Consider the following 12,982-nt stretch of genomic DNA (forward strand, 5'->3'; position numbering starts at 1 on the left):
TCCCAACTCATCTGATCCTAAAGGATGCTCGGTGGTGGTTAAGATCCATAATGGGTCATGGAAGGCACCTGCAGGAGGAAGCACCTTAGAATCACAGAGTTGGCAGGGATCTCCAGGGTCATGTAGTCCAACCCCCTGCACAGTGCACCTTCAATCATTCACTTTCAGAACTACCACGCCCCCAATTCTAACTTTAAACAATTACTGTTCCATCTTCAGCATCTTGCTGTGTTTCAGTCTGCTCAGCAGCACAATTGTCTAGGGCCTCAGGCTGCCCCAGATTATAACCCCCTCCACTTGCTTTTGTACCCAGAGAAGAGATGCCAAGAGGAAGGGGACCACCTCTATCAAGACCACCTCTCTCACATGCAGCCAACGGAGGGCATCACATGTTGGTACCTGGCCCTAAGGAGGTCCACCTGGCCTCAACTGGAGCCAAGACTTTTTTGGCCCAGCCTGGTGGGATGAGTTGCTGGCACAGAAGTTGCATAGAAGTTCTATGGGTTGGTTGGTTCATTCGTTCCTCCCTCCATCCCACTATCCTGGACACGACACGACACGACTCCTTCCTTCCTTCCTTCCTTCCTTCCTTCCTTCCTTCCTTCCTTCCTTCCTTCCTTCCTTCCTTCCTTCCTTCTCCCTTTCCCTTTTTCCCATCTTGCACTCTTCCCCCCAACTGGGTAATTTTGCCAGCAAGGGAAGGTGACTGAATGGAAATGGTGGGAGGTGGGGGAGTTATTAGTATTGGTTATGGTCTTATTCATGCCTTGACTGATTTTTAATGATGCTTTAATTGCATTGTGAACCTTCCAGAACCCATTCGCAGAGAGGGGCGGTATATCAACCCAACTGTGAATGAAAAAAAGAAAGAAAGAAGAAAGCAGCTTAACCAGATTCAGAGGAAATAAATTACCCAAATTACTTAAAATGTAAAGCGAGGCACTCTTTTGCAAGGAAGTTCATCTTCAAAGCAACCTCCTCCCCCTCCCGGATTTACTGTGGTAATTTCAGATTCCAGTCACCAAAAATGGCCAGTGTTTACAGCAGAGCACAAATATTGCAGAATTTCTAGCGCCTTAAAGGAAGGAAAACAGTTTGTTTTAGAACAATAGTCTTTTTACTTCTATGGGCAAATATCACACCAGCATCTGATCTGTGTATGCAGAGGGACAGGCTGCAAGAGATCCAGAGTTGAGGTGCATGTATGAGCAGCCACACGTGCATATGTGTCCCTGGGCCCAAGTTAACACCATCCACTCCCCAGCTGCGGATCCTGTTCTGGATGGAGTGAGGGAACTGCCAAGCAACTGCCTGGCACGTTTGCCAGGGACTGCCAGCTCCTGGATTATTCCTAGATTATAATCTACCCCAATGACCAACCCTTTGCATTCCAGGGCATCCCTCATTAAAGGAAGCCAGCCACAGGGCAATTCCTCACTCCTGCACAGGTCCCCCACAGGATCAGACTAACTGCTTTGAGGTGAGACATTCATATGGTGTGCATGGCAGAACATGCCTCACAGGCCCAGATTCCGACAGCAGTAAACCCAAAGTTGCATAAATCCATGCTCAGCTGCATCACTGAATGGGATGGGAGCAGTCTCTAGTCTAGTCCCCTGAAAAGACGCTGGTCAGAAACTGGAGCTTCATCCCTGCAATCAGGAGGACTCAGACTAGGGCTGGATTATTTTACAGGAAAAAGTGTTTGGAGTTTGCTTGTGGTGATGTAAACATTAAGGAATTAAATCTAAGCCCAAACTGTGAAAATGTAATCCAACATTAGCCAACACTACAAGATATTTAAATTGTTATTTCTGCTGGGGGTAACTGGGTGGGAAAAAACAACAGGGGGAGGTACCACAATTCTTCTTCTACTTGTCCTCTCCAACTCATGGAATCTTAACATGGGAAGGGGCCCACAAGGACATCAATAAGCACTCGTCCAGCTGCTGCCTGGAAACTGCCAGTGAGGGGGAGCCCATCCCTTCCCCAGGCAGCCCATTCCACTGCTGGACTGCTCTGTCATCACCCCCTCCCCACATCCTGCCAGTACCTTAAGCCCATGATTGCAAGTCCTGCCCTTTGTTGCCCCCTGGACCTGCTACCAGCCCTCCTCTAGGTCAGGGGTAGTCAACCTGTGGTCCTCCAGATGTCCATGGACTACAATTCCCATGAACCTCATGGGAATTGTAGTCCATGGACATCTGGAGGACCACAGGTTGACTACCCCTGCTCTAGGTGACAGTCTTTCCACTCCTTCAAGAGCACCTCCCTGTCCCTCACTCCCCAACCAGTAACATTTCCTACAGTGTATATGCTTGTGCACACATGGGTGTGTGTGTGAATTCAGAAGTGGTGAATATCAAGCAAATCATTTCCTTGCCTTTTCTAATGGGACTGGAGAAGTACTTCAGCTTTACCAAAAAGAACCAAGTCACATATATTTGAGCACGACTGGGTAGCTGAGCACAACAGGAGACAGCCAATATTTTGATATAAGAACAGTCGCTTTCTTTGTGAAGTGCCGAATGCTTTTCACAAAAGTGTGAAACACTTTCAGGTATTTTGGTGTTTCCCACAACTCAGGTGGCCTTCCAGACCTGCAGGCTTGGACCAAAGTAATCCTTGGTTTGGTGCTCAAATTTCCCAGTGATACACACTAGCTCTGGAGCTGATTTGAGCCCTCCTTTATGCACAGTATTTCTGGGCCACAGGGCATGTTTACAGAAGCATTTTAAGAATCGACATGCTTCAGCTTGCTAATCCACATGCAGCCAATGTAGAAATGACAGATACAGCTTGTGCCAGATGGCCTGGGTTGGTGAGCAGATGCACACTTTCCACTGAAAGCATGTCAATTTAAAAGGCCCAACATAAGAGTGCCATGTGCACAAAAGCAAGAAGGCACCCTCACACAGGAACTAGGGCGACACACATTGAATTTCGGTAAAATCAGTGCTCATACTCAGCCAGTACATACAACTAGCTTATCATAGGGCAATATTTTCCACTGTGTTTGACTGCCTATTGCTACTAAGGAATGTGACTTCCCCTCCCCCTGCAATGCATTATCACCCCCCCCCCCAATCCCTGGTAGGGTTTCCAAGGCCATGTCAATTGGCTGGAGGTCTGGCCTGTGAGAAGTTTGTCTGGCCTCGACCAGGCCCTGCCCCCTGCCTGGTGGAACGAGCTCCCGGGTACGTGGCTGTTGGGGTGGTGGGATGAAGACTGGCGTGGGGATGTGGGTGGGGTTTTTAATGCATCTTGTCATTGTTAGTGGTGTTTTATGTTGTAAGCTGCTGCAAGCTGACAAAGGCAGGAGTGGCGGCCTAGAAACTGAATAAATAAAGAGATGTTCCTAGTTGGTTTGCCACCACCTGTCTCTGTGCCAGGATCCTGGGATTGCTTGGAGGTCTCCCCTTTAGATACTAGCCAGGGCTGATCCTGCTTAGCTTCTGGCCTCTGGTGAGAGTGTGCTCCCCTGGGCTATCCAGTTCAGGGCAGGGGCCTTTTTGAGGCTTCCCCACAAGGTTCAATTCATAATTTGTAAGCAGTGATAGTTAAGAGCAGGGGGGGGGGGGGAGTCTGCAACTCAACTAATTCCTATGGAGCCTGAGTGGGGCTGAGTGGATTGGCCGGTGATAAAGCAGCAATACAAAGCACAGGGGGGTTCAACGAGGATTTTAAAACTGTCTCTCTTGGACGACAAGACAAGAAACAGGATCTAAGACCGCTGTGCACACTTTATTCCTGCAGCATTGACAACTGAAACAAAGGGAAATTAAGTAGAAAATAAGGGAAATGTTTAGTCCTCGGTTTTATGGATTTTTTCCCCTTCTCAGCAGTACATAAAAGGTTCTGCTCAACATTGACCAGGCTACATTTCTACCAATATTTCTATTTGAGGAACTGTGTCTTCCTAATCAGGAAACCCTTCCAGGGCCGTCAAGAAACCCCAGTGTTTCACAAAACTCTGATCTAGACGTTAGCCCGTCTTGTAGCTGATCTTTCTTAGGTGTCATTCTTCTGCCTCAGGAGGTATCTTCCTATTATTTACAACTCTATGCCTACGGAAGGAAGCCAGTCATCTTTCCGTATTCTGGTGAGATGCCCTCTAACACTAGTGCAATCCTAGGCGTGATTTGGGTGGAGACTGCTCTGCAGTGGCCACTGGCACTCCTGAAATCACTGCTGGCTCAGGCAGGGCACCAGAGACTGGTAGATTCCAGGCAAGAACAGTGCCAGGGACTCTGCCCAGCAGACCAGTGTCATGTTGCACAACTGCCAAGTCCAGCCAAGTGGGACCAAGGGATCTGACCGCAGTGTTAACAGGCCCCCAGTGACTCTCACCACTGAGCAAAAAGCTGCATAAAAACATTACAGCCTTAAGGGGCAACAAAGATTAAAACGTGATGGGAGCCAAGGCCAACGCAGGTTACAGCAAGTCATGTTAGGAAGCACAAAATGTTTTCATACATGTACATTTCAAAACCAGATGCTGTTTCCCCACCAAAAAACCCCTAGCTACCTCAAGCCACTATATTCTATTTTCCTGATACTTCAGTAAAATCAGAACAATCTTTAAGTCCAATGGCACCTTCAAGACCAACAAGGTTTTATTCTGGCTACAAGCTTTTTGTGTACATGAGAGCTTATACCCAGAATAATTTTTTTGTTTGGTCTTAAGGGTGCCCCCAGACTCAGACTTTGTTCTGTTGCTTCAGACTAACATGGTTACCCTCCGTGAATCTATCTTCTTCTACAATAAAACCAGAATTAAATCCCATTTTTCATGAAGAAAACACACAAGAGGTCGCCAACTCACACCCAAGCCTATTTCAATTCTGTATTCATGAGATATGCCTTCCTCTGACTGTGGGAAGAGCCCTCATGGAAACTATGCTAATTCAAAATAAACTACCAATGAGTTTCACACCTGCTTCATTCTAAGCCTACCATTTAAAAACAATATTGTGGGCAGTGCATTCTACTGAAGCGAACAGAGCTCCAAGTCCTATTGCCAAATTACACAATTGAAATGAATTGGGGACGATTTCTCCTTTCAAGGGGCAGACATAAACCTTGGGGGTCTTGAAAGCTAAATCATATGCAAGGGAAGATTCAGAGGTCAACCACCCAGGAATATGCCTTGCACTGAAGCAGACCCTTGGCTGGACTAGGTCAGCCTCGTCAACTCTGAGTGGCAAGTGGCTGTCCAGGGTTAGAGGCAGAAGTCATCACCGACTGCCTGGTCCTTTTAACAAGAGATTCAGGGGACTCAACATGGGATCTTCTGCATGCTAGGCTGATGCCTCCAAACAAGACTAGCCAGGGGAATCTAACAGAATTTCACTGTTTAATTACAATTTTCCTTGTAGGTCAATTTATCTATTAAGTTTATACCCCACCTTTCACTTCCTTCTCCTGGCAAGGGGGCTCCTCCCTCTTCTCTCTTTTTATTTTTGTGTCAAGCACAATTCAGTACAGGGACAAGTTTAATTCTGGTGACTAGAATCGCACAAAACTGGAAGAGACCACAAAGGGCCATCCAGGCCAGCCCCTCAGGGTCTTAAAAATTACACACTCCTGGCAGGCGCTCATCCAATCTACTCCTAAAAATTTCCAGTGGAGAATATCCCATCTACATATAGCCCTCTCCATCACAAAATGCTTCCTAATATCTTAAAAATGCTTCCTAATATCTAAGTGGAACCTCCTTGCCTGTAATTTGAACCCTTTGTTCCTAGTCCTTGTCTCTAAAACTGCAGAGTCTCTTCAACATAACCTACTTTTTCATCCTATCTCCCCTTGTCCTCCTCTTCTCCAAGCTGCACAAGCCCAACTCTCTCCACCTCTCCTTGTAAGGCATGGAGTCCAACCCCACAACCATCCTAGTCTCCCTTCGCTCAACATGTTTCAACTTGTCAAGATCCTTCTTGAACTTCAGCGCTCAGAACCGGACACAACATCCCAAATGAGGTCTAGCATAACTTCCGTTGCTCCAGGTGTGAGCTTTGGTGTGCATGCATACTTCTTTGGATAGTAGGTACCTGCAAAAGTGTGCATGCACCAGAAAGTTAATGCCTAGAATTAAACCTGGCTCAGACTCAGGCTCTGTGCAGGGATCCGAAGAAGGGTGCATGCACATGAAGACTTAGAATTAAGCTTGGCTGGACTTCAAGAAGGATGCATGCACAAGAAAGCCTCCACCCAGAACTGAACTTGGTCGGCCTTCCAGGCGCCCCTGGCCTCACACTCCGCCCCCCCCCCCCTCCCGCCCCAGCGCTTCCCCTCCGGGCTGCTTCTGGCCGCCACGTGCCTCCCCGCCCGGAGGGACCTTCCCCCAGACCCCCTCCCCAGCGCGCGTCCCGCAGAGGAAGAGGGGGGTGTCCAGGCCCTGCAGCGCGCGCCCGCCGGCCTCGCTCGCTCCCTCCCTCCGGGGGCCTCCTGCGCGGGAGTGAGGGGGGAGGCCTGCTCTGCCCCGGGCGGGCGGACTCACCTCGTGCCCCGCGGCGGCAGCAGCACCATGGGCCTGCCCGCCTCCTCCTCCGCCGCCGGGGTCCTCCAGGCTGGGGGGGAGGGAGGGAGGGAGGGGGCGCGGCCCAGCCCGGCCCTCCCGACACGCTCCTCAGCCTCGGCCGCTGCCCACCAGAGACGTGGCAGAGAGGGATGATGCGCTCATCACGGCGCGACCAGCCGAGGGGCGGGGGAGAGGAGGAAGGGGCGGGGCCGGCCGCCATCTTGGGCGCCTCCCCGCCTGGCGACGGGAGTCACGTGCCGCGCCCTCTGGGGCCCGGATGGTGCAGGGGTCGTCAAACTGCGGCCCTCCAGATGTCCATGGACTACAATTCCCATGAGCGAACGCTGGCAGGGGGCTCCTGGGAATTGTAGTCCATGGACATCTGGAGGGCTGCAGTGACTACCCCTGGTCAAGAGCGGCCGGGCCAGCATGGCCAGGGGCTCATGGAGATGGCAGTCCGCTGGCATCTGCAGAGCCAGAAAGAGGGCACGCAAAGGCCGCCGTGGAAGGTGGCCGAATTGGCCTTTAAAAAGGATGATGATGTCGCAGTGAATAAATTCAAATAGTTTGCCGGCTGGGGGGGACGGAGCTGTCCTATACCGGGTTCCAAAGTCTCTTAATGCAGGAAGGCGTGATTAGAGGTGGTGTCAGTCCAAAAGGAAACCAACACCCCCCCCTCCACACACACACACACAAAGCACACAAGCCAATGCCCACAAATACATCTTTATAGGTTCAAATGAGTATCGTGTTGGTCTGAAGAACTGACCATCATGACAGTGGGTGGGTGGAGGTCTGGCTCCTCGGGATCCACTGGTTTTACAGTTCATTTCCAGGTGACAGAGATCAGAGATCTCCAGGTGATGGAGAAAACGGATGCTTGGCGGGTGGGCTTTATGGCATCGTACCCCACTGAGGTTCAGGGATGCCAGGCTCCAAGTGAGAGCTGGGTATCCCCTAGCATTATAGCTCTTCCCCAGCCTATAAAGATCAGTCTCCCTGGAGTAAAACGATACTTTGGTGGTAGGACTGTATGGCATTATACCTTGTTGAGGAGTAGGGATGCCAATCTCCAGGTAGGACCTGGATATCCCATTGTTTTACAGCTCATCGCTAGATTATGGATATCTCTAGATTATGGATATCAATGCCCCTGGAGAAAATGGGTAGATTGGAGGATGAACGATATGGCTTTGCACTCCATTGAGGTCCCTGCCCTCCCCAGACTCCATACCCAAATTTCCTAACCTGGATCTGGTAACCCTCCCTTCCCACATCCAGCACTGGTGGCCTGGCAACCCTATCAGTTAGACATGGCATTTAGGGGAGAGGATGAAAGTGGAGTCCCCAGAGCAGCTTCCATGACATAACTGTCAATTAACCCCTGCGACTTTTCTATGGGACACCTGCCTGAGTGCTGAATGTTTTTCTGTGCCTTGGAATTAAATTCTTTTAGTCTTGAAGGTGTCACTGTGAACACAAGTTTAAGTTTTCCTTAAAGTGGCATCTCCTCCTGTCCTGTGCCCTAATGAATACAACACAAGCAGGTCAATAAAGAGAAAAGCAAGAGGGAATAATGTCTATAAAATATCAAAAGAAGCATGGGGGAATTTCATCATGGGTTATTTTCAAAAATTGGTATTGTTCCCTTGAAACCACAAATTGGAAGTATGCCTCTTACCACTGTAATATGGCAGGGATTTTTTTCTTCCTAGATACAACTGAACCAACTCAGAACAGCTTCTAGGAGGACACTAAAGAAAACAGTGAGCAATTATTCTGTGATCATTGCCTACACAAGTAGAGAGGAAAAGTCTTTGGAGGAAAAGCATCAGCAGGAAGCAGGAGAGGGAGGGCTCTGTAGCTCAATGGCAGAGCATTTCTTGAGCGTGCAGAAGAACACGGCTGGCAACCTCCAGGTAGTTGAAGATCTGATCTCCAATTGACAGAGATCAATTCACCTGGAAGAAACACTCCCATTGAAGTCCCTCCCCCCTTCAAACCCCATCTCCCAAATCTCCAGTTATTTCCGAACCCAGAGCTCGGGATCCTGTTAAAAGGATCAGGCAGGAGGTGATGTGAACGGCCTCCCCTGAAATCCTGAAGAGTAGCTGACAGTCTGAGTAGAAAATATTGACCTTGATGGACCTGAAGGCAGCTTCAGGTGTTCATCTTCTGGTTAATGCACAGTGCAGAACACAAGATTTCCACACATTGCTCTGTATACTAGTGTGTCATTCCCACCCCCCCCCCCCCCCACCAAGTAGATATCCACAAGATACTCAGGCCTTCTGGCCCAACAAGAATGCTGGGAGAACTGGCGCCTGGATAGGCCTGCAGCGACACGGTTCTTTCAGGAGGAAGCAGCTGATTTCATTCTTCAGTGCTACATTTTCCCACATAAAAAACCATCAATAACATAGTATTTTGGAGTGACCATAACCACCTGACATCAATCAAGGCTATCCCTTACTTCCTTTATGGCATTGAAGTTTGGGGTTGGAAGGAACATTTGATTCCTACTTTGGAATTTTTCCTCAGACATATTTTGTCATTACCAAAGGGATCTCCTGATGCTCATCTGCGAGCAAAGCTGGGGCTTCTGTCAATTAGGGGTCCAGTCCATGTTAAAATCTCGGATAAATCATAGGAAAAATTCCGCACATTTATTTTTTAAGCAATCTTTTGAGTTTATTCTAAACTGATCCTTTTCAAATCTCTCGCTATAACGGAATCAGGGCACGTTACTCCATCCCAGACAATTTATTGAGAGCTCAACCAAAAGGACCAAACTTTCAGGACTGGGTCTTTAAAAAGAATGCCTTACATCTTGGTGTAGTACTTCTAATCTGGCAAGCTGGATTTGATTCCGTGCTCCCCACATGCAGCCAGCTGGGTGCCCTTGGGATGGCCACAGCACTGAGAAAACTGCTCTGACCAAGCAGGAATATCAGGGCTCTCTCTCGGCCTCACCTCCCTCACAGGGCATCTATGGTGGGGAGACGAAAGGCTTTGAGTCTCCTGGTAAGTTGCTTTGAGTCTCCTGGTAGAGAAAAGTGGCATATAAAGCCCAACTCCTCTTCTTCGATAGACAATTGTACAATCTAATTCCCCTACCTTGTTTAAGGTATTTCTAAAAGTTCATTTCAGATCTGATTATTTAGTTACCATCTCATTACAAATTCTCCATATGTTTTTTACCCATTTGCCTTACTTGCTGGTTGTTACTCCTGTGAACCTTCAGCCCAACCTTTTTAAAACTTTTGACTGTGGAAGAACCCCCAAAATAATTTTTCAGGCATCAAGGAGCCCCGGAAGTGATGTCAGCTGGCCACGCCTCCCTGCCATTCCCCTGGAAGTAACATGTCACCAGAAGTGACATCACCACCTGTAATGGAGAGATAGGAGGTGGTTGAAGGTGAGAGTAGGCATTCAAGCTCCACCCCCTTCCAGGTGCAGAAACCAGGAGAGAATGCACTCATGCTCAGGAGGGAAGAGGGGGGAAGAGCAATGGAAGTGGCTGGTTCCCTAGCTTGTGCTGAGTCCATTAAGGCAGTAAGAGAGGCTCCGGACCCCCTCTGGAGCTCCTGTGGCCCCCCAGCAGTCCATGGACCTCTGGCTGGGAATCCCTGCTTCAGCCCTTTGCTTACGTACATTCAGAGAACCTGCTGTCGAATACCTTTGTCATTACGTTTTAGATCATCCTCTATATTTGGAACCAAGGACTGAATTCATACTGGGACATTTTTATACTGATAAAATTGGTCTGTTATCGGATACGAGTCCTTTAATTAATTAGAACGCGCCATTGTTTGCACTGGCTGCAAGGAAAATTCGAGCCCAACCCCATCAGAGAGCTGGCATTTATATCTTTTTGTTTGGTATTTACTGGGATCTGATTTATTTCTGTACGCTCCTCCACCAAGCAGTTGGTTGAGGCTAGCGGCAACATCTATCACAGTGGTTCTCAATCTTCCTAATGCCAAAACTCTTTAATCCAGTTCCTCCTATTGTGGTGACCCCCAACCATAAAATTATGCAAGGGTTCTTTTACAGAAAATGGCATGAAGATCCAGGGTTCACGATTGTATATAAACTGTTTTTTTCCCAGGAGTGCTGCCAGAATGGCTGGCAGCCGAACACGCCCCCCCCCCCCCCCCAGGTTGAGAACCACTGATCTATCGGTGAACCCCCTGAACCCCCCTCCCATTCAGACAGGCCTACTCTGTAAAGTTGTGCACGTAAAGTTAACTATGAAAAATATTTGCTGTTTCAAGAGTTACAGTTATTGTTCTGCTGATGATATATCATTATCATGTTGTACTGTTGCACAATTCATGTTCCTTGTAAACAGCTCAGAGCTGCCAGGGAAAGCGACATATAAATGCAAACATAAATAAATATTTAATGAATAATTTTTTTTGAAAAATCAGATATTGATTTAAACTGTACATATTGTATGTATTTCACAAAGGCCTTTAGCTATGACTGACTGCTTTCTCAAGCGTGGAAACTGGTCTTTACCTAGAATTTAGTATAAAATACTGGAATACTAGAGGTGCCCCCCCAGGTTGGTCTCATGGGCTTCGCCTCTGGGCAGGCAATCTTTCGCACTGCATTTGAGGAAGTCATGACTTCTGTTGAAACCTCCTACGTAGCTGTTGGAGAAGGGGGGAGTAAAGGGGGCTGCTGAGACTGGGGGTCCGGGTGCAACACACAAGCTGAAGACAGCCTCTGCTGTCACTATCGATCAGGCCACAAGAATAACAGGGATGTTTTCTCCTTGGCTTCTTGCAACTGAAAAGAATGCATTTCTTTGCTGGGTGTTTACTCCTGTGGGCAGAAAGAAAATGTGGCAGAGAGACAGATAGCCCCCCCCCCCAAAAAAAAAAAAAAAAAAGGAAGAAGGGCCATTTCAGTCCCTGGCATTGAAAATCCTCCAGAGTTTGCCTGTCTCTAAGACTCCAGGCACACAGTGTTAGTCAAGGCAATCAACAGGATGACGCATCTAATAAACAACGTAATAAGACTAGGATTTTCAACCCTGTAGCTATGAGTTGACAGATTGATGTATCAACACAGAGAAGGGCTACTTGCTACTGGCTACTGCAGCAGGTCGTTTAGAGAGACTTAAGTTTTTACCACACAGATAACAGCTACGGGAAAGACATTACAGAAGGAACATGAAATAAGACAGAGAACCAATACATCTCAAACTGACACTGTGTGAACAGAGGATTTTTTTTGTATACCCCCTGAAGACCACTCCTCTGTCCTAGTACCAATTTGCTGGTGATCCTTGGCACCAATGATGTGTTCCTGTCCTCAACCAAAGCCAGAGCCTTCTCAACCCTGGCTCCAGCCTGGAGGAGTAAGTTGCCGGCAGAGATCTGGGCCCTTAAAAGTTCCAAAGGGCCTTTAAAAGGGTGCTTTTCCACCAGGCATATGGCTGAATTCAAGTGACATCTGAATGGGACCCCCTGCCCCCCCCTTCCCACCTAGGCCTATCAGACCAACAAAACTCTGATTCATCTGTCCCAAGGTGTTAGTGATGGAGCATATTGTTTTAATATTTTAGAATCATAGAGTTGGAAGGGACCATACAGGCCATCTAGTCCAACCCCCTGCTCAACGCAGGATCAGCCCAAAGCATCCTAAAGCATCCAAGAAAAGTGTGTATCCAACCTTTGCTTGAAGACTGCCAGTGAGGGGGAGCTCACCACCTCCTTAGGCAGCCTATTCCACTGCTGAACTACTCTGACTGTAAAAATTTTTTCCCTGATATCTAGCCTATATCGTTGTACTTGTAGTATAAACCCATTACTGCGCGTCCTTTGTAGCCAACAGAAACAGCATCCTGCCCTCCTCCAAGTGACAACCTTTCAAATACAAAGAGGGCTATCATGTCCCTTCTCAAACTCCTTTTCTCCAGGCTGAACATTCCCAAGTCCCTCAACCTATCTTCATAGGGCTTGGTCCCTTGGCCCCAGATCATCTTCGTCGCTCTCCTCTGTACCCTTTCAATTTTATCGATGTCCTTCTTGAAGTGAGGCCTCCAGAACTGCACACAGTACTCCAGGTGTGGTCTGACCAGTGCCGTATACAATGGGACTATGACATCTTGTGATTTTGATGTGATGCCCCTGTTGATACAGCCCAAAATGGCATTTGCCTTTTTTACTGCTGCATCACACTGCCTGCTCATGTTTAGTTTACAATCCACAAGTACCCCAAGGTCTCGTTCACACACAGTGTTACCTAGAAGCGTATCCCCCATCCAGTAGGCATGCTTTTCATTTTTCTGACCCAGATGCAGAACTTTACACTTATCATTATTAAATTGCATCTTGTTCTCATTTGCTCATTTTTCCATTGTGTTCAGATCTCGTTGAACTCTGTCTCTATCTTCTGGAGCAGGGGTCATCAACCCCCGGTCTGCGGCCCAGTGGCGGGCCGCGAAGG

The 12,982-nt window shown here is 48.1% G+C and overlaps 1 protein-coding gene across 2 annotated transcripts in view; it reads right to left on the reverse strand.

Annotated features, from left to right (window-relative positions):
• The window catches only part of TMEM39A (transmembrane protein 39A), a 29,131-nt gene extending 22,445 nt beyond the window's left edge, over positions 1-6,686 (reverse strand). The window contains exon 1 of one of the 2 annotated variants that reach the window (XM_077346194.1): positions 6,500-6,686. In XM_077346194.1, coding sequence (XP_077202309.1) covers positions 6,500-6,528 — 29 coding nt within the window. In that variant the 5' untranslated portion in view covers positions 6,529-6,686. The remainder of the gene's footprint in view (positions 1-6,499) is intronic. The other variant, XM_077346193.1, reaches the window with a different exon arrangement.
• Between the last annotated feature and the right edge of the window lie 6,296 nt (positions 6,687-12,982).

This window comes from Paroedura picta, chromosome 7 (assembly GCF_049243985.1).
Source record: "Paroedura picta isolate Pp20150507F chromosome 7, Ppicta_v3.0, whole genome shotgun sequence".
Taxonomy (NCBI): domain Eukaryota; kingdom Metazoa; phylum Chordata; class Lepidosauria; order Squamata; family Gekkonidae; genus Paroedura; species Paroedura picta.